This window comes from Ambystoma mexicanum, chromosome 5q (genome assembly GCF_040938575.1).
Source record: "Ambystoma mexicanum isolate Mex_15411 chromosome 5q, UKY_AmexF1_1, whole genome shotgun sequence".
In the NCBI taxonomy this organism is placed as follows: domain Eukaryota; kingdom Metazoa; phylum Chordata; class Amphibia; order Caudata; family Ambystomatidae; genus Ambystoma; species Ambystoma mexicanum.
In genome coordinates this window covers 345,528,283-345,555,944 of record NC_090933.1, presented here as the reverse complement: position 1 = coordinate 345,555,944, position 27,662 = coordinate 345,528,283, and the positions used below count along the sequence as shown (strand labels likewise).

General features: G+C 45.7%; 1 protein-coding gene across 5 annotated transcripts in view; it reads left to right on the top strand.

Annotated features, from left to right (window-relative positions):
* Positions 1-27,662, top strand: part of CEP192 (centrosomal protein 192) — a 2,773,731-nt gene that overhangs the window by 2,103,534 nt on the left and 642,535 nt on the right. For all 5 annotated transcript variants that reach the window (XM_069620824.1, XM_069620822.1, XM_069620821.1 and 2 more), the window contains one exon: positions 859-968. In XM_069620824.1, the coding sequence (XP_069476925.1) occupies positions 859-968 (110 nt within the window). The remainder of the gene's footprint in view (positions 1-858; positions 969-27,662) is intronic.

Sequence of the window (27,662 nt, the reverse complement as noted above, 5' to 3'; positions counted from 1 at the left end):
TGCACACTGTCTTCCGGACATATCCCCCTAGTGGAAACAGACTCGATTTATGTGGGTTTATAGTTATACCTGATAAAGCGGCCTAGTGCTCCATCTAGCTCATATTGCAAATTCGTCCCTGGATTTTGCAAGTAGAGAAACACATCATCTGCGTACAATGAGATAAGATGCCTCCCGCCCCACCCCCCCCACCCCCAGCGTGTCTATTCCTGACTCGCCATACTCGTCCCTCAGATAAACCACGAGTGGCTACTAATTCCCTAGTTTATTCCTTGCAATTACCTTATGGGCCAATGACTAACCAGTGAGATTGACTGCCACCTGTCATAACCATCCCTTTTAAGTGTGACTATTGCAAAAAGTTGTCCAGTTTTACCAGACGGTCTTGTTGTTACATTGTAATCCCAGCCAGGTAAAAGGTGGGTATGAGCAATGTATTAATGCTTGGAGTATTCAACACATACCTTCGTTTTACTCGTAGGTATGATTATTATTCTACAAAGTCCAGCATGTTAAATGTATGGGCTTTCCCTAAATACATAGGACTGATATCTATGAATGTACAGCAGTCTCACCAGCTGAAGGATTGGATTTGGCTTCTGTAACCTATATGTGGAGCAGGGGAAGAAGCAAATATAGTCAAGCAAACAATTATGCTGGTGAATGGCATTGCTCATTTTTCAACAGCATCAATAACCGCTTACCATGCTCTGTATCCCTTGGTACATCATACATTGAGAACCAATTTGATGCTAACAACAATATTTCGTAATGATTGCAATGTGTATAATTGTGTGATCTTCATTCTTCCATTTCAGTTCATTTAATGGCACTTTGTCTGATTTAATTTTTCATAAGGGCTGTGTTGCATAAACCAGAAGCAACCAAAAAAGCACTTCCCGATAGCAGTCTTTTGAAAAACTTGACCTTTGATGAGGAATTTCAAAATGAAAAACTTGTAAAAGAAGGTACATTTCACAATGGATTTTCAATTTAATTGTGTATTGGTTTGCAGTAGGTGCAATTCTTGTCTTTCATAAAAATGTTTCTCTGTACATAAAATATGTGGTGCACCCTTTGATATTTAATCTAGTGTTACCTCCAAAGTCATGTCACCAGGGGCACCCTACTCCATACTTGGGCTTTTCTTTTACTTTAAAATGGGCTGAAGTAAAACTAGTCATTTTATCATGGGGAGTATCAAGAAAATGAACAGGAACTGTTGATAAGGAAGAGTGTGGCGCTGTGAATTCCCTGCAATGAAATTAGAATGAATGACGAGTGACTATTACAAGTATTCTTTCTGACAGATTTTCTGTAGACAATTTATCTAAAAATTCATGTGAGATGATTTCAGAAGCAGTCTACTAGTGGGAGTTCAGAGGTGTTGATGGCCTCATAGCTCTAGTCATTTGTTTAGTGGTGTTGGTATCACTGTCATTATTATTGGCATACAGACATGTATTTGTTTTACATGTGTTTTGTATTGTATAGCACGTTCGTATTAAAGGAGAGTGTCCTGTTCTCATTTTGAGATTCCGTGTTTTTAAAAGATGTTGACGCACGCTATTATGAATGCTCTTGACGTTACCCTATGTATTTGAACACAATGATTGTTGAAAATGTATTTGTACACTCCAAAAAGAAAAGCAGTATTTATTAAGAATTTATAAAGAACATTCTGCTATTGTGACAGATTCACTTTTTTGGTTTGTTCGTGATGTATCTCTGTGGTCATGTCCCCTTAAAGATTTTTTTTTAAACTTTCTTTCGCTTAGGGGATCCCTCCTGTATTTGATCTAATTTGCCTTAAAGTCATAAGTTAATAGATAAGCTGACAACTTATCCAGTCCAAATACACGCCCAGATTAGACTTATTTTTGTATTTTAATGTCTGTATTTGGGAGAGGGTTTGCATCATAAAGTAATATTGTTTATGCCTGAGGGATTAGAGGAAACCGTTAATGTCTTAAATGCTTAAAACCTCAATGCATTTTGGGGAGGTGGGAGGGCGGGCAACAGGTTGGGTTGGGGAAGGGGGGGGTTTGATGGGGTGTTAACGGGGCCGGCTTACACACATACGCCATTATACAGGAAACAGCGGACAAGGAGGGTGGCGGGAGGAACAGGACACAGATGAGATGGAAGGCCTGAAGATGTCAGGGGGCTCAATAGCTACTTGAAGCGGAACAAAATAATGATGTACTTGAGACGGCAGATATTGCCCTACTACAGGAAACCCACCTCACAAAGGAGAAACTGGAGATGCTGGGGAGGAAGTGGAGAGGCATTACCATCGGTGTGACATACTCGGCGTACGCCAGAGGGGTCATCTCATGGATAGCACCACATGTCCCTTTTAAGCAGTTACAGACCACTATAGAGCCTGATGGGAGGATGGTACTGGTAAGAGGTCTGGTAGAAAATAGAGAGGTGTGCATCATCAATACGTATGCCCCTAACCAAGAATCAGTGGGATACTTCAAGACCCTATATAGTAAGATTGGCCCTTACATGGGAGGAGAGGCCATATGGGGAGGAGATTTTAACTGTACGCTAGACCGAAATCTGGATAGATTGGATGGTAAGATGGTTAAGCTTGCCCCTGCAGCTAAGGCCCTAGGAGTTCTGAAGGACTTAGGTCTGGCAGACGTGTGGAGGATGCACCACCCGAGGGACAGACGAGACTTGCACTACGCAGCACCACAGAACATATACATGCGACTGGACTACATATTTGCTACATCAGGCTTGATAGAGTTAATGGGTTCAGAATATAAGGCGAGAGTTTTTATCGGACCATTCACCATTGATTATGGAGTGGCAGTACTCACCACCCAGGGCACGGATTCCGACATGGAAACTGAGGACGGAGGCCCTAAAAGATACAGGGTTCAGAGAAGACATGAGAAAAGAGATAAGGGAATACTTTGAATTGAATACGGGCAGTGTGGAATCATCTGGCACACTATGAGAGGCATTTAAGGTGGTTATGAGGGGAGCAGCAATATCCAAATCCAAAGGCCTACAGGATGAGATCACTAGAGAGCTACACTAGAGAGCTACACGCAGTGGAGGAGAAACTAGAAGGGGTCATGCGTGATGGGGAACACTCCATGAAGCAGATTGAGCGTATCGGTAGATTAAAACAAGAGTGTGAAGGACTATGGGGGGAGGTTGTGTAACTTAAATTACAGAAAGTACGTAGAAAGACAGCACGCGGGGGGTGACAAGCCAGGCAAGCTGCTAGCCTGGTTGTACACATGTGAGATGCCTTAGCAACCGACCAGAGCGATTAGAGACAAAAATGGGCATACATTAGACACTCAAATAGAAGTTAACGATGACTTTAAAGAGTTCTATCAGCAACTGTACGCTGAAACGGGAGGGGAGACAGACAAGGACCCATTAGACACATTGGCATATATTGGCCTTTCCCAAACTGGGGACACAGAAAGGGGGGGATTTGGAGGTCCTGATCACCCTAGAAGAACTAGAGGTGGTGCTCAAGCTCCTTCCTACTAGCAAGGCCCCGGGGGCAGATGTACGGGCAGAACTGCTCCCCCCGATGCTAGCAATTTTGAATGAAGCACTAGAAAGAGAAGTGTTGCCAGAATTCTGAGGGAGGCGATCATCCCGCTCTTCAAACCCAACAAGCCCAGGGTGGGCAGGTTGAGACCGGTTATTAATAAACTCGTACATCCTGATCAGACGGGGTATGTCCCGCACAGGAACATATCCAATAACCTCAGGAGGCTTCATCATATCATAGAATAAACGGGGAAGGACTCACAAGAGATGGCAATAATATCATTGGATGCGGTGAAGGCCTTTGACTTTGTCAAATGGCCTTGGTTGATGGCGGCTCTAAGAAGCTACGGGATGGGACCAATATATGTGAGGTGGGTGCGTCTGTTATATAGTGCGCCACTCGTGCGGGTCAAGATGGGCGCGATTCTCTGAGCACTGGCAACTTGGTGGGGGCATCAGACAAGGATGCCCGTGGTCCCCGATGCTGTTTATCCTGACTTTGGAACCCTTCGCGATATACCTGAGGCAACAATACGAGGAAGTGGGGATCCCTACGAAGGGTGGGCTACATTTGATCTCCATGAATGCTGATGACATGTTGTTATACCTGAGCTACCCGGAAGAAAACCTAGCATACATATTGGAAGTGATGAATAGGTATGCATCGTTTTCCGGAATAACTGTGAATCCCAAGAAGTCACGTATGTTCCCCCTGGGCAGATATAAAGGCATGACACGAGATGAGCTTCCGATGCTCCAGATACAGTGGACTACAGACACCTTTAGATACCCGGGGATCGATATATATCATTCGCAGGAGGTTGAACATGAACACAATACAGAGAGGGCAGTGGCTAATTTGAACGCAGCATGACATTTTGGGCCAAGCTCCCCCTGACTATGATGGGGAGAGTGGCAATGCTAAAAATGGTGGTGTTGCCTAGGTTGCTGCACTTCTTCAGGAATGTACCATACATGATACCCAAGCGATTCTGTCGTCAAGCTCCACAGCCTGTGTAGGGGATTTATATGGCACAACACTAGACATAGAATAGCACTGTGGAAACTACAAAACACATACAATAGAGGGGGCATCAGGTTGCCAAACTTTGAGACTTATTACTAGGCCAGCCAGCTGCAGTATGTTGCGAGGTGGCTCTCAGATGACCCGACACCAAAATCTAGACTATTAAAGGCAGAATGTGACCCGTTCTTTCTGAAAGAATGGATTTGGTTGCCAAAGGCACAACAGAAGGGATGCACAGGGATGTTGGGACTGGGAGGGAAGATATGGCAGAGAGCTTGCCAGGCCATAGGGAACACAGCCCTGTGCTCCCCACAGGTACCGCTAGTGTCATTGAGGGAAGTGGATGAAAAACTATGGAAGATAATCCGTAGACATTGTTAGGCAGAAACCTGTGCCGTTCCCTTAGGGAACACTGCAAAAGATTTAGGACTACAGGTGTTAGCAGTAAACCCATTTGGTACCATCTGTACCACCCAGATTTACCTGGTAGCTGTGGCTGAGCAGTCAGACTTCTCTCAAGAAGAGTTAGGCAGTATGCAAAGTATACACAATAGGCACTCAGACACAATAATACAAGCAAACACTGACCAGAGCTTTGGTATCAAAATATATAATTATTTATTTAAAAACACAGTTTGAAACACTCCAGCACTCTTATTGTAAAACACTCTAAACACAGTTACTATTATAATATATACACCCCTTATTCCTTATCAGATGAGTCTTAGTAAAACACCACTTATTTTCATACAGAGGTGAGCGCCTAACTAGATGGCACTCCAATAAGTTTGTGAAAAAGGGAGGGAAAAAGACAGAATATGGAAAGGTACACCACTCTAAGATTTAGGAACACTGTTCGCAAAGGCAGAAGAGCAGAAGTCACTGGTGAGCCAAAGTCCCAAGGCTGGGCCTACTCTTAGAGAGAGCAGAGCACAAATGCGCCCAAGATCACACAGTTACACTAGGTTTAGAAAGTCTTGCAGAGAGTTCAGAAAGAGTTTAGAGAGGCTCAGAAAAGTTTAGCCAGGGTGTCCCAGGCTAACCCAGGTTCGAAAGCCGGGGGCTAAATCTACCCCGTACAGTCGGTGGCAAGGGAAGCCAGGCGGAACACGGTACCTTAAGTGGGAAGGATCCTCCAGCGGTGGCAGTTGTTCCTGGCAGTGGATGCAAGTCACGTTGTCGTCCAGGGGAAGAGAAGATCTCGACTTGGAGGAAAGATGAAGGTCGTTGCACTGCCAGGGAAGAAACCAGCCGTGGAGTTTTCTGGTTAAAGGTAGTACCCTTTAATTCGCGGTCGTGGTAAAACGTGGTATCCCGGTTGCCGGGGTGCTTGGCACAGGCAAGGCAGCCACGAGATACGTCGGGAAGGCGAAAAGACGGTGAAACTGGTTATCCCCACCAGTCAAAGGAAGAAGACTCTCCGGCGGGAGATCTCCTCTGTCGTTGGGGAAAAGTGGTGAGACAGTCCAGCAGGGCTCCACCGGTGATGTCGTCGTGGCAGGTCGGCTCAGCTTCTCCCTCGTCGGATTCTTAGGTCCTGTGGCGACTTCTGAAGTTCCAGTCCCCAAAGCCCTGCTTTTATGCAGAAAACCCCCATTCACTCAGCCTAGCTGTCACTCAAACATGCTAAGTGGTGAGCCGGCCGGCTCACCACTTGGGCCAATCAGGACAGAGTGCGACTTGAGTTGCCTAGGCAACTCAGTCCAGGGTGCCTAAATCCCACTCCACCCCTCCTAAGTACCCCAGACAGAGTGGCAACACTTTGGAGGGCTTCTGTGGAGAAGCCCGCCAAAAAGTGGAACAAAGGGCTCGACTTGGGTTGGAGTCACAGAAGAGAACACAAACGCCATTTTAGAACAGAGTTTTGGCAAAAAATACCAACCGGAGAATTAATATTAATTAAATAAACCGGCGGTATGTTCGAGGCTATCGTAATTAAATAAAGATAGTAGCCTCGAACAATGGGAAAATCCCATAGAGAAATATTCGCGGTTGAATATAAAAAGTAGTATCCACTGCAATCAGCCAAAACTCGATCAGGGGGGACGGAGACGTGCCCCCTCGACTAACAGACCCCGGGGCAATTGAATTGCCCCAGCCAGTACGTCCACAATATGATGGTTTGTACTGGTTCTGTTCAGAATTTAAGACTAGTAAAGTCAATGGTGACTTTACATGCCCTGGGAGACAGTAGTCAGTCCCAGGGTATGGAGTCTATACTGGGGGGTCACTATGCCACCCCTGTGTTTCTGCACTGAGGGTGCTGTGTAACACACATCACAAAAACACATGAAGCCCTATGGGTTAAAAGACCCCATAGCCCATTACACACATCTAGATTCAAAGAAACACACTCAAATCATGCCCAAGAGTGAGGGTAAAAGAGTCTCACTCTTGGCAGGAGAAAAAAAATAAACCCCAAAAATCCAGCAAAGCTGCTGGGGGACTCACTAGGTTAGGAAATTCAGCCTAAACAGAGAATTCTCCCTAACAGACATTGGGAGCCGAATGGTTTTGCAACGGTTGGGGACATGTGGCAAGAAGGGAAGGTGATGGAATTCAAAGCGCTTGTGCAAGACACAGGGCTGCAGCGGGGACAATATATTTTGTATACAAGGCTGGAATGGATAGTCAAAAACACATGGGCGGATATAATGCTGGAGGGGGGAGCCCGACACGGTCATTGAAACAATCTATGATGTGTCAGATGGAGGTCATGAGATCTTCCGGATTTACGAGCTGCTTATGTCCTGGGTCGGCAAAGAAGGGCTCCAGTTAAGGCGGGACTGGTAGGAGGAGGTGGGGGAACCTAGGAGTAACAGGCTATGGGTGAGAGCCCAAAGATATCGTAAAGTATCTAAACGCGAGGTTGCAGCAAATTCAGTTGTATATAACCCACAAGGGCGTATATGACCCCACAAAAGATTGCATGATTTAAAGATGCGGGAATACAGACATGTCCTAAATGCAGGGAAGTAAATGCGGGAATGATGCACATGTTCTGGTGGTGCCCTGAAATAGCAAGGTTTTAGCGGGAGGTGCCGCATTACCTGTTGGAGAAAGATATTAAACTGGAAATAGAATCCATATGGGCATGCATGATGGGAGGGTTTCCCAGACCGAGTAAGATGAAACATGTATGCAAGCTCAAGGATCTGGCCTATATCCTTTTCCTGCTCAGGATCGCTATGGGTTGGAAGGCCAGCAGCAGGCCCAGGGTAGAGGTGTGGTGGTACGACCTCCAAAAATGGGTGGAGGCTGAGACGGTAGTGTCGGGCGAGGCAGCCAACATAGGGGGAGATGACCAGGGAGAGAGAGTGATGGCTTGGAGACAGCTAGTAGCAACGCTGTTTGACCGGCTCAGACCGGAGCAGGCGAAAACGACTCATCAACAGGAGAAGTACAACCTATAACCTCAGAATAGATGTTGAATTGGTGATCTGGTGTACGCGCGGGGAGGGGAAGGAGGGGACCAATCGAAAATGGAAGTCATGTGATTAATGCACTGTAAGAAAGGGCATTATGTTATGTTCATTGGTTGTTTAGTCAATAAAATACTTTTAACAATAGTAGAAAATGCATTAAATTCATAAAATACACATGCTTAACGAGGGAGTAGAAAGAAAAAAGCTCATAAGATCATGTCATCAATACATTAATCCAAAAAAGAAATGAAAAGAAGTGAAAGGATAAATAAAAACAAAATAAAATAAAACCTGCACCCAAGCTGATAATGCCTACCCAAAAGTCTTAATCAATAACCGGTTTTAATTTATTCAACAATCTTCTAACTTCAAAGGAAAGGAAGGTTTCCCTCCCTGCTGATATTCTGTTCCAGAATGTCTCTGTGTCAATCCAATCAGCAGTGTGTACAAAACGGGAGAAGTGTTTCACTCTTTCCTTTTTAATGGCCACGCATGAAATTCAGACGCGTTTCTCAGTGTTGGGCTTTAGAATTACTGAGATTGCATAAACCCTCCCTATCCATTCCTCTATTCCTAATTCTTCTGAGTTCTCTAGTGTTGAAGAAGTTCAAGTGAAATCTCAAGAATTCCGCCTGCCACTTTGGATTAGGAAATCGCCTAAGATAAGGTAACACAAAGTCTCTGGGTTTATCACAAATCGGAAAGTTCCCGAAGAATTTCATTCCAGAAAAACTATTCCTCATAATCCAGTCGTACTGCCTCAGTGCTTTTTTTAAATCTTTAATAGATTCTCTATCCTCGTCTTTTCTGTTGATTCACAATTGAACAGCACTTGAGTAACTTCATCCTTCAATACTGTAAGGAATGTGTTGCCACCCTTCTTCTGACTTGGCAGTCCAGGATGATTTGCTGGAAGCCGCAGACAGGGGAAGCGATACGTTATTGCTGATGCTCGACCTGTCGGCGGCGTTCGTCCCAATCAACCATAAGATCATACTTCAACGGATTGGAAACGTAGGTAGAGCAGCTAAAGTAGTGGTGGACTGGTTTAACTCCTTCCTACAGGACAGAACCCAGCAGGTAACATTGGGACCCTTCCTCTCAGAGTTAATACAACTGAGATGTGGAGTCCCCCAAAGCTCAGCGCTTTCACCTATGATCTTTAACCTATACATTCGACCGCTGTTTGATATCTTGAGGAAACACGGCCTACGATTCCATTCATATGCCGACGATACACAGATCTATGTGGAGACAGATAATTTGAAGGGATAGACCGGTGTATGCAAGATATAAAAAAAATTGATGGCATGCAACCAGTTACAGCTTAACGCAGACAAAACAGAAGTAATATTTAGATCAGAGAAAAAAACAGAAAGGAAGGAACAAATATAATTCCACAGATTCTAGGTGTAAACATTCCATTTTCGTATCTGGCAAGAAAATCTGGCCAGCGAAGCCCAGGTAGGGGCCAAAGTAAAAGCAGTGTACTACTCCCTGCGTTTGCTTAGTTATGTACTCCCTTTTTTTAACACCTCAAGATCATCCAGTGGTTGTGGGAGCTCTGGTAAATTCCCATCTCGACTACTGTAATAGTCTTATGAGAGGGATTCCTGTGAAACAAATGTCGAGACTACAGAGGGCCCAGAACGCGGCAGTTAGGCTAATCTAGGAAAAAGAGACCATGTTTCCACATCCCGGAAAGCATTCCACTGACTGATGGAGTGTGCATCAAATTTAAGGTGGTGTGTCTTGCGTGCAAGTATTTTCACAAACTCGCACCCAGATATCTGAATACGAGAATACACCAGTACCATCCAACTAGAGACCGCCGATCAGCAGACAAACTCTTAGTATACATCCCCCGGACAAAACGCATTTCCAAAGGTGACAGGAGGTTCTCTGTGTTTGGTCTTAAGTTGTGGAACCAGCTGCCTATTGGTATACGATCGTACACCACATTGGCATGGTTCCTATTTAAATTATTCTAAGTATCCAGGGCAATTATAGGCCATCATAGCAAAATATTCAACCTTTAGTGAACATCTGCGCCCGAATGCAGTTTATTGTCTAGTGCGCGTAAGAAATAAACAAATAAACAACGTCCTCATACAAGGAATGTTTTGGGGAACTTATAATAGAGCCATATAGCATAACTCTTCGCCATACCATATAAGATTGTAGTGATTGTAGGCCCAATTCGTAGCATCGCTGTGCTACGGCGAGTGACATGGGAATTTTCAGTACCCTTTTCCAAATGAGGCCTTCCATTCTGACCCAATTGATTTTACAAGCCAGGTTATCAATCTGGATGCCATACATCAAGACCGGGATCACTTTTCCCTTATAGGATTTGACTAGAGGGAGCAGAGTGAATCTACAGTATAGGTGTAAGATCTTTTTCATTTGGGTTATTAGTTGACTCTGCTTACCCTCTATTACCATCTCTGGCTTTTATTTTTAAGGAAAGACTTGCTCTTATGATGAAGCTGAGGTACTTAATTTCCTTCACTACTGGGAGGCTCTGTGAATCCAGTTCCCACCTAAAGTTGACTTTTTGTTCTTTTTAGTTGATTGCATGACATTACAAAGGTCTTTTTTGTATTGCTCATCAGGTCGTTGGCCAGAGCATAGTTGCCAAATGCTGTTATCAGGCGTTGTAGGCCTATGGGTGTGTGATCCAATAGGACTACATCATCTGCGTAGGCCAGACCAGTCACCTTTGTTGCCCCCACTGTCAGAGCTACTAGGGCACGTTTTCATATAGTCCCATAGATCGGCCAAACAGAGGTTAAAAAGATAAGGGGCTACCATACATCCTTGTCTTGGACCTTTCTCTGTTCTTATGGGACGAGACAGGTGATTGCCACCCCCGTCCCCCCAAGGTCCAATCTCAACTTTTATAGATGATTTGTTGTGAAGGAAAATTAGGATCGAAAGAAGGCCATCCAGGATTCCCCAGTTTTTTAGCTCCCCATAGTTTGCCTGAATTTATGGTGTGAAATGCCCTCAATGGGTCAAACCACACACTGTAAAGAGGAGGGTCCGTCTTCCTACTCAGGTTTTGTGCGTTTACTTATAAGCCTGTTCAAAGAGGTTGACAGCCCTTTATGAAAACCTGTTTGGATTTTCGAGATGATCTTGGATTGGTCTGCCCAGTCTTCCAATTCTTTTATGATCAATCTCGAGAAGATTTTGCTCTAGACATCCATAACGGCGATAGGACGGTAATTTGAAGGATCCGTCCAGTCCTCCCTTTTTTTGTGCATTAGAAGGACTATGGCTTCATTCAGTGTAGTTGGGCACATCTTAATCTCCATGATGTTTTTGAATAGATTGAACAGGATAGAGGTCCAAGCACTCAATGATGTGTTTAAAATGTCATTGGTAGGGCCATTTGGGCCTGCCGCTCTAGAGCTAGATGATGTGCGTATCCGGTCCTCTATCCTCTCTTCATCAAAGAGGATGTCCCATTTTACATTTGACTTATTTCACAGCTAAATCTGTTCCTTTCTTCAAAGACCCTCTGGAAGTATTTTCTCCATTCCTTTTTCAGAATGACCTTCGATTGGGCTGATATTTGATCAGATGCCTGAGGATGGATTATGCTCCAAAAATTCTTGGAGTTAGATTTAGTTACGGTGTTCAGCATATTCAGCCCATCTATACGGTTTCTCTCATACCTTTTGTGTTTTGACCAATTACAGTAATTATAACTGAGATTTTTGTTAATCTGAAGATGGGTCTCGATTTGAGGAACTTTAGATACCAGCAACAAAGTTATCTTCTCAATTCCTTCTTGCGACTGGATGTTTCTTGGTCAAAACTATGTTGGTGATTCTTGGGTTTAAAGCCAGTCTTTACCCCAGGCTTCCCCAAGTCCCATATGAAATCTAGGAAGCCCATGGGATTACATAGATCATTGAAGGCCTGCCTGTTGCCTCTATTTACGAGGGAACCCAATTTCCCAATGACTGACACACAGAGACACACAGACACAGAGACACACACACACACACACACAGAGACACACACAGACACACACAGACACACACACACACACACAGACACACACACAGACACACACACAGACACACACACAGACACACACACACAGACACACAGACACAGACACAGACACACACACACAGACACACACACACACAGACACACACACACACACAGACACACACACAGACACACACACACACACACACAGACACACACACACACAGACACACAGACACAGACACAGACACACACAGACACACACACACACACACACACAGACACACACACACACACACACACAGACACACACACACACACACACACAGACACACACACACACACACACACACACACACACACACAGACACACACACACACACACACACAGAGACGCACACATACACACAGAGACACACACACAGAGACGCACACATTCGCGTAGGTAAGTACCCTGTAATAGATCCATTAGCAGTGCATAATTCCACTCTTTGAAGAATCCACTCCACCTAGTTCCATTTATACTAGCCTTTTTGTTGACTGTTGTTAATCGGCCTACATTCATGCAGTAGGATTTCAGATCACCTGCTACCAGAATGTTGTCACCAGCAAAGTGGATCTTTACGTTCGTTAGAACGTCTGCCAGATCCGTCAGAAATATTTCCTGGTCAGAATTGCGCCAGGCTCCAATACATTATTAATCACTGCCATTGATCCTAGAATAAAATCCTTACAGGAAGGATCCCTAATCTTTCCGAAGTCAATCGTTCATAGGATTTTAATCCAGTGATTTCGAGTGGCCACCAATAGCCCCCCTGAAAGTCTGCCCCATTTAAATTTTCGGCTGCTTGGTGGACAATTGTAAATCCATCCAATAGAAAGATCTCTTGCAGCCAGGTTTCTTGTAGTAGAATGAAGTCATGACCCTTGAATATGACGTTTTTCATTTTTGCCCCCCATATGAACTGGAGCCCCACGTATTGCAGCTAAGAAACTTCAACTGAGCATCAACTAAAGGGAGTTTTTCAACCCACTTAATTTCTGAAAGACCTCAGTAAGAATTTCTGGGAGCAGTGCCCACAGCTAGTTTCTGTCTCCTCCCTTATTACCTATCTGGTATTTCTCCTCAGTCACTCTGGCATCCCCAAGTTTCTGCCAATTTCTTTTATTCTGGCCTTCGTTAACCCCCCCCCCATCATTGATCATATTATGATTCCCACCATCTTTTTTGTGGTCTAGGTTCTTAGCATAGAAATGTAACACTTCTATGCCCAGTTTCTTAAAACCCGAAACACAATTCAGAAGGGCTGTGGTACGAATATTAGATTTCATAATTACTTGCACAATTGAAGTGACCTACTCATACGGGAAGCTTACATGATCAATTTCATAGGATGACAATCAAATTGTCTGGTAATTGGCTAGTTAGTGCCAAAACCCCACAATTCAAAGCCCCCTTGTCCTTGTTATAGTCAGATTTTCTTAACTAAATGGTTGGTAAAGCAAAGGGGCTAGCGTCCTGGGTGTCTAGTGCATTTTCTCCTTCGGCACTATCACGAGGGGTCTTGGGTTCTTTCAGCGGGCCACTCTCTTCTTCCCTTTGAGTGCCTGAGATGATTCTTCTGACTAAGCTTGTAGTCCTCTGCCCTTGAACCTGGCGCGGTACATTGACCACCTTTGTTTTGAGAAAGATTGGTGCTAACCATACCGGTTTGATGTTGCCATCTGTAGGATTAACAGTTTGTAGGCCGACATTAATTTTTATGATGAGCGGCCCACCCTCAGGATTGTTTTCCAAGTCCACAGTTTTGGTGCAATTATTTGCTCCTTGGACAGCTTTCAGAAAACTCATGTCAACTTGCTGAGTAAATGAGTGGTTCAGTACTTCCACTTGGTCGGCTGCCACCACCTTGTTTAGGGCATTGAAGAATTGTGTCTCCCGATTTCTTTTGTTTAGAGTGTTTCTGATTCTTTGTTTTTTGAGTCAGTCTTATTGGTTCCTCAACTGGTTGGCTTTGCTTTTGCCTTGGTGCTTTAGATTTGTTCCTTTTTTGTAGCTTCTTGGCCTCTTCCATCTCGGCTTGAGTGTTATTTTGATCCACAGCCTTTGGCCTCAAAGAGACTGACAGATCTATCCCGCTGCTACAATGTTCACACAGCTTTCCACTCTGTGTTCACCCATGTTAGGACTGGTTTCCTTCGCTGGTTGCTCAGTCTCCGAAAGTGCCTCGCCAGTTTGGGCCAACCTGATCAATTATTCCAGAGTTAACTGAGACAGGGAAGTATCATCTAGGTAGTGTTGGTCAACCTCCTGTATGATTGGTTTCGTGCATGTGCAGTGTCCTCTGCAATTATGCACCCTGTCAGTTCTGAGCAAATTGAGGTCTCCTTTCATTTGTTGAAGATCCTGCTCAAATCCAGCGAACTGTGATTTCAAATCCATGGATAGTGAAAGATGATCCTTATTTTCTGTGGACATGTTTTTCAGCTCCTGAAGGAGGGATGAATTGATAATGGTGAATAAGCCCTACCATTGATAATTCGGAAGCTCCGACTTCCCGGGTCAGTTCTACAAGTGGACCTGCTTGCGTATGAAATGAAGCTCAAAAACATTTACCAGAGAATTAAGCACAAAGCTAAGGGCACTGAGTGTGGAGTGGGAGATAGAATTATTAAGGTGATAAGCTGCATTCATTTGGGGCAGGGTGGTGTGGGGAACCTGTACCCCAGTTTCGGTGTAGAAACTGTCAACTACACCTTCCTCCCAATTAAGTGTGCCCTCGTTACCTCTCTCGCTCACTAGGTGTGTGTTAGATTCCCCATCCTTTGGCCCTGTAAAGCATCTCCTGTCTCTGAGACTACTTTCTTTCTGCTGCACCCTCGCTGAGCGGCCTTCTTTTATGATGAGGTTCCTGGTCGATGGTCCTCTTCATTGATGATGTTGAGAGGGTGCATTCCAAATTAGTCCTCAATACTCCCCCAGGGGGCAGTTCATTCTGGAGTTTGATCCACACAGTCTTGATGTCCAAGATCTTCTTTGATCTGCTGATGGGATAATTTCTCCCTGTAAAGAAGTATTAGATGATGACTGATTGGCTTTGTTTAAATCTTTTGCTTCTTTTATCATCTCCCTAGACGTCTCATCCATCTCGAGCGCCTTAAGATGGTCTCTCCAGGTGAGACTTCCACTTCTCAAATTATAGATGTTTGGCATCTGGTTACCGGAGACTTTTAGTTCAATGCTTCGAGGAGCACAGGTTGTCTGTAGGTTACCTAACCACGGCAGGGTGCTCCACTCAATAAGGTGGGAGTTTAAGGGGGGGGGTGGCAGTTAAAACTTGGTCTTATGCTCTCTGCTACACCACCTCTTGTTGAAATATTGTAATTTTGCTAGACCATTTGACCTCTCTTGCTCGTTGGGATCTCTTATGGTTGAGCACTGTTAGCCAGGAATGCTTACAATAATGTTTGTATTGATGATGCTGTGGGTGCACCCTACAAGCCTCCGACTTCACAAGGCAATTGTAAAGCATTCACAGTGGAAGTGAATTAGTTTTGCAGCAAACAAATCTGATCTTGCCTGAAAGTCACCTGTACGTTGTCACGTTAACTGATGCCGGTTACCTGTTGCCTCGGAGCTGGGTTTTCAAGTACATCGGGAAATCGGAGAATCCAAGAAAGCATGGCAACACACTCCTACACTCTGCTGCGCTGCAGTAGAGCGTGTATGAGAGGTAAGGTCCGCCCCCACAGTGAGCACTGAGAAAAGACTTCCAGACAGAAGAACAGAGCAAGTCAGCAGCAGGGTGTCCACACTGCACCACACTCTCACTCTTGTTATTGTTCCATAAGAGTCTGGTGCTGTAGCCTGTGAAGCATTTTCCACTGAAATTGAGTATTCGTAATGGGTCTGCAAAGGTTTTCCTCAAGTAAATCAGGATCTTTCCCCTCTAGAAATGGTCGCTTAACAAATTCTGAAATTATAGGGCAGGGATCTGCAATCCTTGGCTCTCCTTCTGTTTTGGACTACACCTCCCATCAGCTTTACTCCGCATAGTCCTTGATTAGGAATTCATGGAAGTGATTGTCCTAAACATCTGGAGAGCCACTGGTTGCAGATCCCTGCTAGAGATGAAAGTTCTGTAATATAGTGTTAGAAAATGATCGTAGGATAGGAATTTCCCAAGTAAGTCGTTGGATTCATGGAACCAATGATCTTGATTATTTGATCTGGGGTTACTGGCAGGAAACTAAGGGAAGGTTGTTTGGGTCATGCTTTCTATTAGCAAACCATCCTGCTGTACTTTTCCTGATGTTCCATTTTGGAATAAAATGCCAATATAAGAGAATTACACCATTAAAATGTGGAAGGAATTTGTCAAGTAAAATATTCAAGCTTTGCTTTAATGACTTGTTTTTATTGCACTGACTGTTTAATTGCTGGAGTAATATCTTTCTTCCATCATCTTCCAGTCCACTTTAGGTTTTGTGATGAATCTGATGGTTTCATCCCTCCTTTCCCAGCGGTTACCTCGCCCCATGTGACATGGGGACGACAGATGCTACCTGATCCCCACACTGTTTACGGCAATATGAGGGAGATCATATGCAGGGAGACAACCTGTGGGAAAATGTCATGGCATCATCTGATGAGACCTGGTATCCCCCTCATTTGTAAAATACCCCGTCCATGCCCAGTGTTTTCATGGCATATCAGGTTTCCCCCGTGTCCACCTAGGAAGAGTACTGAGCACCTCTCTATAAAATCTGAAGGCAAGCCCTCAAAATCTAGTTTGCCCTTTAACTCTCAAGAAAATCTCTTTTCAGGCTCTACCTACAAATTCTCCAGAACTGATTTTGCCTTAAAAATCATTTGAAGGTGTTGATCTGGACTCTATATACAAATCATCAGAAATGGACTTGCATTCCCATGCATACTAACATACAGGGATGAAGTTGAGTCAAGCAATGTGAAGCAATGAAGGACACGAGCGTAAGCAACGCTCTAGTAGATGTGAGCATTCACCTGCAGGCACGAGAGTTAAACAAAGGCAGCATCTGACAACCGTGTGCAACTGGGGAAAGAAGGCTGTATCTGACAAGAAAGCCTCCACTATGCCAAAGCCAGAGACGGCACTCAGAAGCCCAGCGGGGACCGTGAGAGAAGCCAGGAAGCGGGAAGACCGGGCATATAGAGAGTTATGCCATATGCAAGCATTTGTTAATAAAGCACATGAAAGCGAGCAAGCTGATAAGAATTTCTTTAAAGGGGAAAACAAAACCACAATAAAACTTTCGGGTGGAGGTGGGAGCAAAGCCCTGGCAGGAGAAGTATACCAGGCAAATACAGATTGCTAGTATTGGTTTGAATAAAAAAAGCCCTGGCAGGAGTATACATCAGGTGAAATACAGATTGCAAGTGCATTTATAGAGGAAAGCCCTGGCAGGAGAGTGTACCAGGTGGATACAAGTTATGACCATGTGTATGTGGAAAAGCCCTAGCAGGAAGGTAATACCAGGCATGGTTAAGATGAACCGTGTACAAGAGAATGACAAGCCACGAAGTCCTGATGAAAGAACATCAGGAAAAGGTTGTGAAAATACAAAGAGGGAACAAGAAAAGCCTGGCAGGAAAGTACACCAGGTGTCTTTACAAGATGAAGATTGAAACAAAGTTATTTTCTTCACGTTTTATTGAACAAGAAAGATTCATCATCATTTTAACTTTATTTCAGCTCAAAGCCACAAGTTTTCACAACACAAAGTATACATCATAAACAACTTATTAAACTTATTAAAATCATTCATTAGCACAAATAGCTAATGGAGAGCAAAATGGTCCTAGGTTTCAGTGTCATCTTGTGTCAATACAATACCTTCTCTGAATAAGTAGTACCGCAGTCACCATTAATGGGAAGGGAGGCTCCCTACAGACCTTACCCCCATTGGGACATTTGCTTCCGACAGTTCAGACCCATGTGATGTTGTTCCCCAAAAAATTACACCACCTGTTTATGCTCAGTATATCCCTGGCCACTTTGCAGTCTCAGAGCTTTATCACAACAGAGTCAGAGACATCCTCACCAATTCCAGAGATCCTAATGTAGTCTACAATGTGATCCCCTGAAACAAAATGGCCTCCCCTCACAGAGCAACGCCAATGTAAATACTTATTACTAGTGCTTCCCTGGGTTCATAGCACTCAGTTTGGGTACACTGAACAAGAATATTGTCTGGGGTAAAAGAGGCCTGATAGGTTAGAGTGGTAGATTTAATGGCTCTTGGGCCTGCTCATTGGTTTCCTTCTCAGGATTTGTAGTTTCTTTAAAAATTCTCTCTGCCTACAAACTACAAGTCTGCCTCGGCGGGCCAACAAGATATGCTAGATTGCAAAAGGACCCTTTGCCACTTTGGACACTTCCTTTATTGGGTTTTGCTCTATTCACTTCACTGAGGCCACTGTTTCCAATACTTCTCAAGGGATTTAATACAAACTTCGGGGGCATTAAGGTTGGGTGGCTGCGGGTCATTTGGCTTTTCCAGAGCCCTTTTCTCACTCCCCTGGATGGTCGGAGGTTTTCCAGTTTCTGCTCTTTCTAACAGCTTCCATTAGGGACGGGAGCAAATTATGTATTTTAAGGAGTTCAGGCAGGACTAAACTAGAGCTGAAGCAACACATCTTTGTCCCTGTGCCCCTCTCCCCTTGTTGCATAGGGTTGGCCCAAATGTCTTCCTTAGAATGAGGTAATGAACTAAGTAAGGTATCTGTCAAAGAAGCCTTAGTTGCCGCCAGAGCTAGTGCCAAGCTCCCCATGGGCACACTGGCCATACTTGTGGCTAGTGGGCAGGAGGGTTGGTTAGACAACTCGTCAGTAATCATTATATGTGTTGATGTAGCCTCCCACCCCTACCCACTTAATGGCGTTGGAGGAGGGGGTAGGTGCAGGGATTGGAATTGGGACAGCCGTGCCTAAGTCACTCAAAGGATCCCCTGAGCACATTTGTTGGCCCTCTTGGGCTTGTCTAACTGCCCAGGATTCCCACCTTACCCCCCCTAGCACTTGAAATGCAAGGGAACAGTTGTCAGACAAGTTTGGTCATCAGTTGGATTATCAGCCAAGATGGGATAATTAATGATCGGGACGATGATTGCTCCTTCCCCGTAGTACAGACTTTTAAGGATGCAGGGTGTGCCCAAGAACTACTGGATTTCATTAACAGGTGGGCATTCCCGAAGGAGTTATCAAAATTGGCTAGACTGGGATTCACTCAGTCTGCAGTGCCTGCGAGGAGACCTGGAAGAACCAGGATGGTTGGTTTAGCGGTAGCTTGGTTTGTGGGTTGCTTGTGTCTTTTTAGAGACAAATATTTCCTTTTGGGTCCCAAACCAAGTCCAAATCCCAGACTAAGCCCAGGTCCAAATACAGGGAGAGAGCGCTGGTAGTGGAGGAGGAGCTGAGTTGTGAGGCAAGAGCCTCCGGACTTGGGTGGCCCTTCCCTGCAGATCAGACTGGGTGTGGCCAAGGCGGCCCCCTTGCTGAGACGGGCAGGGGAGTTGCTGGAGTGTGTGGCAGGCTCCTGTTGTAGCGGGGAGGAGGACCTCGACTTGCACTCCTGGTGGCGTAGCGCAGCCTGCTATTGCCCTCCAGGTCCCTCTCAGGACTTGGGGAAGTTTGTAGAGCAGTGAGTCTCTGGTTGCCCCGTAACTGCGCTTCGTATTGTTTCCTTGCTGGCAGCTGCAACAGACCTAGTTATATTCAGTGTGTGGTTTCCTGTCTCGATCTGGGATGCTACAGCAGGTCCCCTGCAATTTGCCTGAGAGGATGCACCTTTTGGAATGGCCCCCTTCCAGCTGCTTAATTTACATCCTGCTGCTGGATTTGTAGTCACCCACCTCAGCTCCCGACTGACTGTGCTTTAGACTGGATTGAGCCCCCCCTTATGCAAGTGCATTATTGTACCTTAACGATTCATGGTTTTTGGGTGCTTCTATAGCCGGATTTAACCTTTGATTGCAGAGTGTGTAGCCCTCTAAAGAGCCGTCCCCAGTTGTTAATTACTCCAACGCCTTCCTTTCATTTGCTTTTTGCTTATACACCTGGTGTGCTTAGTGGCTCTTCTAGAAGCAGGTGGGGGTTTCTTCCAGCGCCCATCTGAAAATGAAATCCAACAAAACCAAAGGTAAATCGATCGCCTCGATTAAGGACTTGCTGCAGTCAACCACACCAGCCACATCTGGAGCGGCAAGTTTGTAACCACCTTCTGTGTTGGAAGTTTATTCGCAGCCTACCAAGGGTGACATGGCGCAGCTTTTACAATCCATTCAGAGCGGGATGGTGTTCATCTTGCAGGAACTGAAAGGTTCATTACAGAATCTGTCCCATAATGTCTAGCGAGCAGAGCATGGCTTGAATGATCTTGAGTCTGCCTCTGTGATCAGGCTAATTCCCAAGACCAACTGGAACAGTGGGTAGCGGAGCATGATAGCCACAGAGCAGTCACGGATGAGCGGCTGGAAGACTCAGAGAATTGCTCCCAAAGGAATAATCTCTCCATACGGCGAGTCCCACACGAACTCCTGGACCGAGATCTCATTGTGAGGAACTTTTATTGCCAGATCCTGGGAGAACAAGTAGTTGGATTGCACACATAGTTTACTTTAACTTCCAACAGCGCCAGAATCTCCTCCCGGATGCCTTATCCCGAGTTCATTTTTTTCGCACCAAGGAGCTTATTTTTCAAAAAGCCAGGGCTCACAGCAAAATTACTTTCAGAGGAGTTGAATTGAATATATTTCAGGATCTGGCACAGGGAATGACCCAGAGGCGCTGACAGATGAAGCCGCTGACTCGGAGGCTGTTACAGAGGAGCATTCAATACAGTTGGGGGGCAAGGAGGGGTACCCTTTCCGTATTCGTTTTTTTTTTTAATTTTGAGGGAATCCAGCGCCAATTTACTTCACTAGCTAGCTGCAGCAGTGGAGACATTGAAGATCCCCCAGACAGAACTGCAACTCCCAGAAGATACTGAACACACTATCTCTCATGCTGAGTGATCCAAGCAACGGTCCTGAAAGAGCAGACAAGACCACAGGGCCCCCCCCCATGTATACAGGGCAACAGGAGTACCTACCCTTTTCTTTTGGCTTCTTTGTTAACCCAATGTATGTCCCAAATGGGATAAAACCATTTGTTTTGGTGGTGGTGTGTTTTATGTATTGACCGCTGCAGCATTGGGCTTTCATTTCTGTGGCCTATTTTTGATCAGTCTGTTCTTCTTTTGCTGGGGTGGCTGATTTATAGAGTGGGTTGGTTCATGTTCTGGGATTTGGTTGGGATTCATTTAGGTCTTTTGCGCTGCCTGATTACCTGATATATGGGGGACCTTAAATTGATCTCACTAAATGTGCAAGGGTTGAATTCCCCCAGAAAGAGAGTGTTAGCCAAACTGGTGGAACTTAAAGCCAATGTCATCCTGTTAAAAGAGACACATTTATTAAAGGCCTATTGGGATCGGCTTCGCTCTAAATGGTTCCCACGCCAATATTTTGCATCATCTCTAGCTAAGCGAGCAGGTGTTATCATTCTTTTTGTTCATACTTCGAATTTCACAGTGGTGAGGTCACTTGGAGATCCACAAGATCAATACTTGGGTTTGCATGTCTGAATTGGGGATGTGGACCTTACCTTCTTTTCAGTTTATAGTCCTATTCAGTCGCAAGATGCATTTTTTGCTCGGATGCTCCCACGCAACTTAATTACAGGTGGGGGAGCTTATTATGGGTGGTGATTTTAATGTAGTACTTGATTGTGGATTGGATAGGTGTGGGCTGGCTGGGGTGGTCAGATGCTGCTATGCCTGAAACACTCAGGCAGGCTATTGATGACATGCTATTGTTGGACATACGGAGGTCACAACATCTGCACGGGAGACTACACTTATTTCTGTCATGTGCATCGTAGCCATTCCCGACTAGACTTCTTCTTGGTGGTTCGCTCCCTGGTCTCGAGGGTGGTCAGTACCTCCATTGGTTTGGCAGTGGTCTCCGACGATGCCCCAGTGTCGCTCCAATTAATTATACTAGCACCAGGGGCCAGAAAGGTGTCTTTATGGAAGGTGAATAACTCGTTGACCGATGAGGCCTATTGCGTGGCTATCTGGGAGTGGATAGAGTTGTATTTCCAGGAAAATGTACTTAGGATTTGCCTATCACAGCCATTTGGGATGCACTGAAGCCCACGCTATGCAGAGAACTTATTAGCTTGGCCTCTGCTAGGCAACTGCTCCTCGGGAGGAATTGGAGAGGCAGGTTTTGGAAACATTGTTTGAAAGGGGTGGGACTCGTAGGGTCTATAGGCAACTTCAAGTGACTAGAGCTGAGTGTAAGGCTCTTTAAGCATCTGATAATTCCCACAAATTGCTCCAGATCAAACAATTTTATTTTAGCACCTTTAATAAAGACTTGCATGTCCTAGTGTAGAGGTTAAAGGTCCAAAGGGCTAAAAATAGTATTGCTAAGCTGCAGGATACCTCAGGTCAGTTGAGGGCTGATAGAGATTCAAAAATGTGCATCTTCATGGAATATTACAAGTTTCTTTTTGGCGCAGATTGGTGGAATGAGGAGGCCCAGGAGCTATTCACTAGGTAAGTACACCTGCCGTCCATCTACGCCGAAAACTGACAGGCATTGGAGGACCCGATCCCATTAGAGGAAGTGTCCTGGGTAATACAATCCCTCTCTAACAATAAAGCCCCAGGGCCAGACAGTAATTCTGCCCTATTTTACACGACATTCGCGGACCGCCTCGCTCCCCAGTTACTCACTCTTCAATAGTTTGCTGATACAGCGATGTGATTGGGTACGCAAAGAGGCATGCCCAGGAACTGGCGATACGTTCTATAGATGCTGAAAAAGCATTTGACCGTACAGACTGATCGTACCTCTTTAAGGTGCTCAGTGGGATTGGATTTGGGCTCCTCTTTATTAAAAGAATTAAAGCCAATTTTGCTCACCCGACCACCCATATCAAATTAAATGGGGCTTTCTCTGAGCCATTGACTTTAATCAGGGGGACTTGCCAGGGATGCCCATTGTCCCCGATACTGTTTGAGTTGCCAATGGAGCCCTTGGCGTGTAAGGTTTGGGATTCAGACAGCATCTATGGCAGCACTGTAACTGGACAAGGTTGCGCTTTACGCAGATGACCTTCTTTTCTACATGCATCACCCCCAGACTACTTTTCCCTCATGTAGTTTCCTTGCTGGAATCTTTTCATCTGGTCTCTGGGTTTAAGATAAATTACTCCAAGTGTACTATTCTAAACAGGTATACAGTCTTTATAACGAAAATGTTATGTAGATAAGCACATATACTGGAAACTTTTATGCCAAAACATAACGAAAATGTATGTGGGGGTGGGGTAAAGAGTTGAATCTTGTGGGGAAACGGTTGGGGTGGGTTTTTGGGGGTGGGAAATGGGGGTGTTGGGGCCACAGCATCCCCCCAAAAAATCATGTTTTTGTTGTAAAATGTTTTCTATAAGTGCGTTCTACATAAAATGTGTCGTTATAAAGACATGTAACCTTGTAAACTCCTGTCTTGCAATAAAACGAGCCCTTCAGGTAGTATTTAATTTCCAAAGGATCGAAACATCCCTTAAATATTTGGGGGTTCAGATTACGCCAGCGTATTCCCAGTTGTACGCACAGAATATTCCTGGTCTTTTTTTCTTCTGCCAAGGCTGATCTTCTCAAATGGGCATGGACAGATATCGCTTGGGGGCGGGTGGTGGCCCTTAAAATGATGTTGCTGCCACGCCTGTTTATAAGCTTTTCAAGTCCTCCCGTTCTGGGTTCCCAAGCAGGCCCTCAAGGATCTACAAGCCTCAATTTTTCGATTTCTTTGGGCTCGGAAATCTCAGAGGCTATCCCGCCGTATCTTGATGACAGCAAAGGTGAAATGAGGACAGGGGCTTCTGGATATATCGAGGGTTACCTTTATGCTGCACAGCTGGCTCCTTGGTTCGATAGTATGACGGCTAAACAAAACCCTAAACATTGAGTGGCTATAGAATTATCTAGGCTGCAAGTTCTCTTGTATGATTGGTGCTGGAGGTCTCCTTTGGTCCGCAGTAGGGCGGCTAATCTCCTTTCGGCAACCAGTGTTCTTCTGGAATATTGGGATAAAGCGGCTCGTAAGTACCAGGGAATGACATTCCCCTCCCCCTTGCCTGGAAATGGAATACACCAGAGTTTCTGCCGGGCTATAAACAGACGAGGTTCAGTAGCACTCTGCCACCAGACCATTAAGAATGTGCTATTCCAACACGATTGTCACGCCCAAATCACGCAAAGTGCGCGCCGGTGGTGCCAGCTTTCCCACTCGGGCCGCCACCCACTGGAACGCACTGCCACCCCACATCAGAATGATTGAATCCCACCAAGCCTTCCGCAAAGCTGTTAAAACCAAGCTCTTTGTATGAAACGTACCTGACGGCATTCTGTCACTGTATTATGAATATCATGCTTCACCTGCAACTATGCCTGTAATTATGTATCCATAAGACCTCCGGTCTCATGCATATCTGCTGAATTAAGAATCCAACACCTACTTGTAACAGCGCCTCGATGCCCATGGGCTGCAAGTGCGCTATACAAATGCGAATAAATAAATAAATAAATAAAAGTAGAGGGGCCAAAGGGGGCCTGGAGCAGTTGGGTCCTCTTTTTGAGTATGAGCTTCCTCTGACTTTTCTCAAATGCAAACAGGCCTTTATGGTCAGAGACATAGATAAATAACTCTTATATACAACTTGGTAATTGGGTATCCAGCGCAAAAGTTTCCCAACTGGCTAAGAGGAACACCATGCTATTTGAAGACCTATTTATTGGGGATCACCCCCTCCCGTAAGGTCTCTTCACTATATCAGGTTCTTAATTCCTGTTGTTTCAAGCCCACACAATGCTTATATGTTGCGCTGGGAGGAAGAGTTGAATGTGAACTAGTGAGAATGTGGACATTAGTTGTAAAGAGACGCATGAGAAAGCATGGGAGTGAAAATGCTAATAATCTGGTTGGCTCTCTCCTCCTTCCTTTTTAAAATGGAAAGCTGGACTTAGAATCACTGGATATCTAAAATAGGACCTGATGGACAGAATGAATCTGTATTAGAGGTTCCTTAAATAACTTCCAAAATTGAAATTTTTCTTTTTATGTTAAGAGTCTGAAATGTTTGATTTATATATATATTTCTGAGGCTTGTGGAATCAGCTTAGATCACATGCTGTGCATAGGCCGACATCTAGTGGAAGCTGCGGAGTATTACAGTTTGTTTTTCGAAACTCGAAAATGGGCGTCGACACAGGCGTGCCAGTAATACTATCCCTAGTGTGACGTCCACTGTACCCAAGATCCCTCACGCGTCTAGGATCCTCAGATTGTTTTTTTCCGCCATACTGGTCGGAAGCATCTTGCGGAGTCCCCTGGCCTTAGCCATACTTTTGCTAATTATTGAAGTTTAAAATTATTTATTGACATCCTTCCCCACCCCAACGTCGACCCTCGACACTCGACGACGGCTGGAGAAGACATCGACCGTCGGCTGCTGCACGACGGATCTGGGCCTCGGAAGGCCGCTGGCCTCGGCCCGGGCCTAGTAGGCCGCTGGCCTCGGCCCTGCAAGTAGGGAGAGTGGGGGGTGGTACATACTCTTCACTCTTGGTATATAGGTACACCTTATATATTTCCTACACTTACCAGCCCGCTGCCTCAAGGTGCGTATGGAGGGTACCCCTTTCCAATTCTGCCCCAAGTGCAACCGCAAATACCCTTGGGTCGACAGGCACGCCACGTGCAATCTCTGCTTGCCGAGGGACCACCCCGAAGCGAACTGCAGAGCGTGTAGTAGGTTTAAGCCTAAGACACTTAAGGACCGTTCGACAAAGCGTTGGGCCCACCACGCCAGGCAGGCGGCCATGGCAGCGGAGGGCGCCTTCAGCGATGGCAGCGACGCCGTACTTTCGGACGGCGAGGGCATTACGGCGTCGAAAGACTGCCGAGCGCAGGTCCCCGACCTCGGAAGGTTGTCCGGCAGGGCGGCTATGGGGAAGACCCCCGGCGACGCAAGCGCTACACACCCTACACACACTAAGCACACTAAGTCCAACCGAACCTCGACGACGTCGACTTCTCGGAAAGAGGCACAGATAGAACGGTCCGACTCGGTGTCCTCTGGGCGCTCTCGATCGAGATCGCCTCATGACGCAAGGCAATCATCCACTCTTGCCAAGAGTGCCTCGCTCCCTAGATTAACGGAAGTTCGATCGTCGGAAGATGAAGACAACTTCCACCCCCAGGCCGCGCTCCAGGAGACCGAGGCCGCAGTTAACACCAGCGAGGCCCCACGCTCGAAACACACAGATACCTCTCCTGACCCTCGACGCCAGGCGTCGAAAGTCTCTGGGGCCTCCAAGGGGCAGGGAAAACATTTTTCCACGCACGGGGAGGGGGGAAACAGCGGAAAGCACAGCCTTCCACTCCTGTAAGACCATCCTTCCACCCTAAGCAGACAGACAAACACAAATCTACTGGGACATCAACATCCAGCAAGGGTACCCTTGATAAGTCCTCTAAGTTGCCTACTAAAGTCATACCCTGTTCCAAAGAATGGTCCAGTGAAGACATAGACAGGGTCATGTCAAGGATGTCTTCCTTAGCTGATTTTTATGACAAAAACCCAGAACATTTCCTTTCGTATGACCCTCAAGGGGCCACACCCTCAGGCTCCTCTGATCCTATCCCCCTAAGTAAAAAGGCCCGGTTCGAAAGACCTGAACCCTTCGAGGTGCAGCCTTACTCTACTCTATACTCTACTCCACACCCCAGATACCAAGGACAGCCTTTCCCTGAAGGGGACCAGGAGTTTAAAATTATGGAGGAACAAACCGGGACTGAATACTATGCGGATGATGAGGACCTGGAGGAGGTAGAAGATGAGCAGGAAATTTACAGAGTAGATTCCCCGGTAGAGAGCGAAGCCCCAGTTACCGACTCGCCAGTTGATAACCAGCCCCTCCTTAATGAAGTTCTCGCTCGCGCAGCAGAACATTTTCACATCGACACCCACGGTGTACAGGAGGAAAGGGACTTCGCAGAAGAGTTGGTGGGAGAGAGGAGGCCGGTCGCTCAGACCATCCCTATCCTTAAATCCATCCAACGTAGAATAGATCCATCCCTGGTGAATCCTAACCTCACCAGAGCCGTCAACCCCAGAGTCGAAAAACTTTTTCGGGCAGCCCAGTCTGACCCTCTTTATATAAGAGGATATCTTAAACCAGACTCCCTAGTGGTTACCAACACTCGGAAGAGGGCTGGGACACCCTTATCGTCGTCAGAAGCTCCTCCCGACAAGGAGAGCAAAAGACTGTACGGGTTTGGCAGGAAGGTAGCCTCAACGTCCGCCTACCAAGCAAGGATTGCAAACTCCACCACCCTGTTGGCAAGTTACAACTGCCATCAATGGGAAGAGGTCGCGGCGCTCATAGCCTCTGCTCCTGAACCGTTAAAGGGCCAGTTGGCTCGGATCTCGGCAGAAGGGAGAGCCGTGTCTGGTTGCATATTAAAAGCAACTTTCGACGCCGCGGACAACGCAGGAAGATTGATAGCAGAAGGT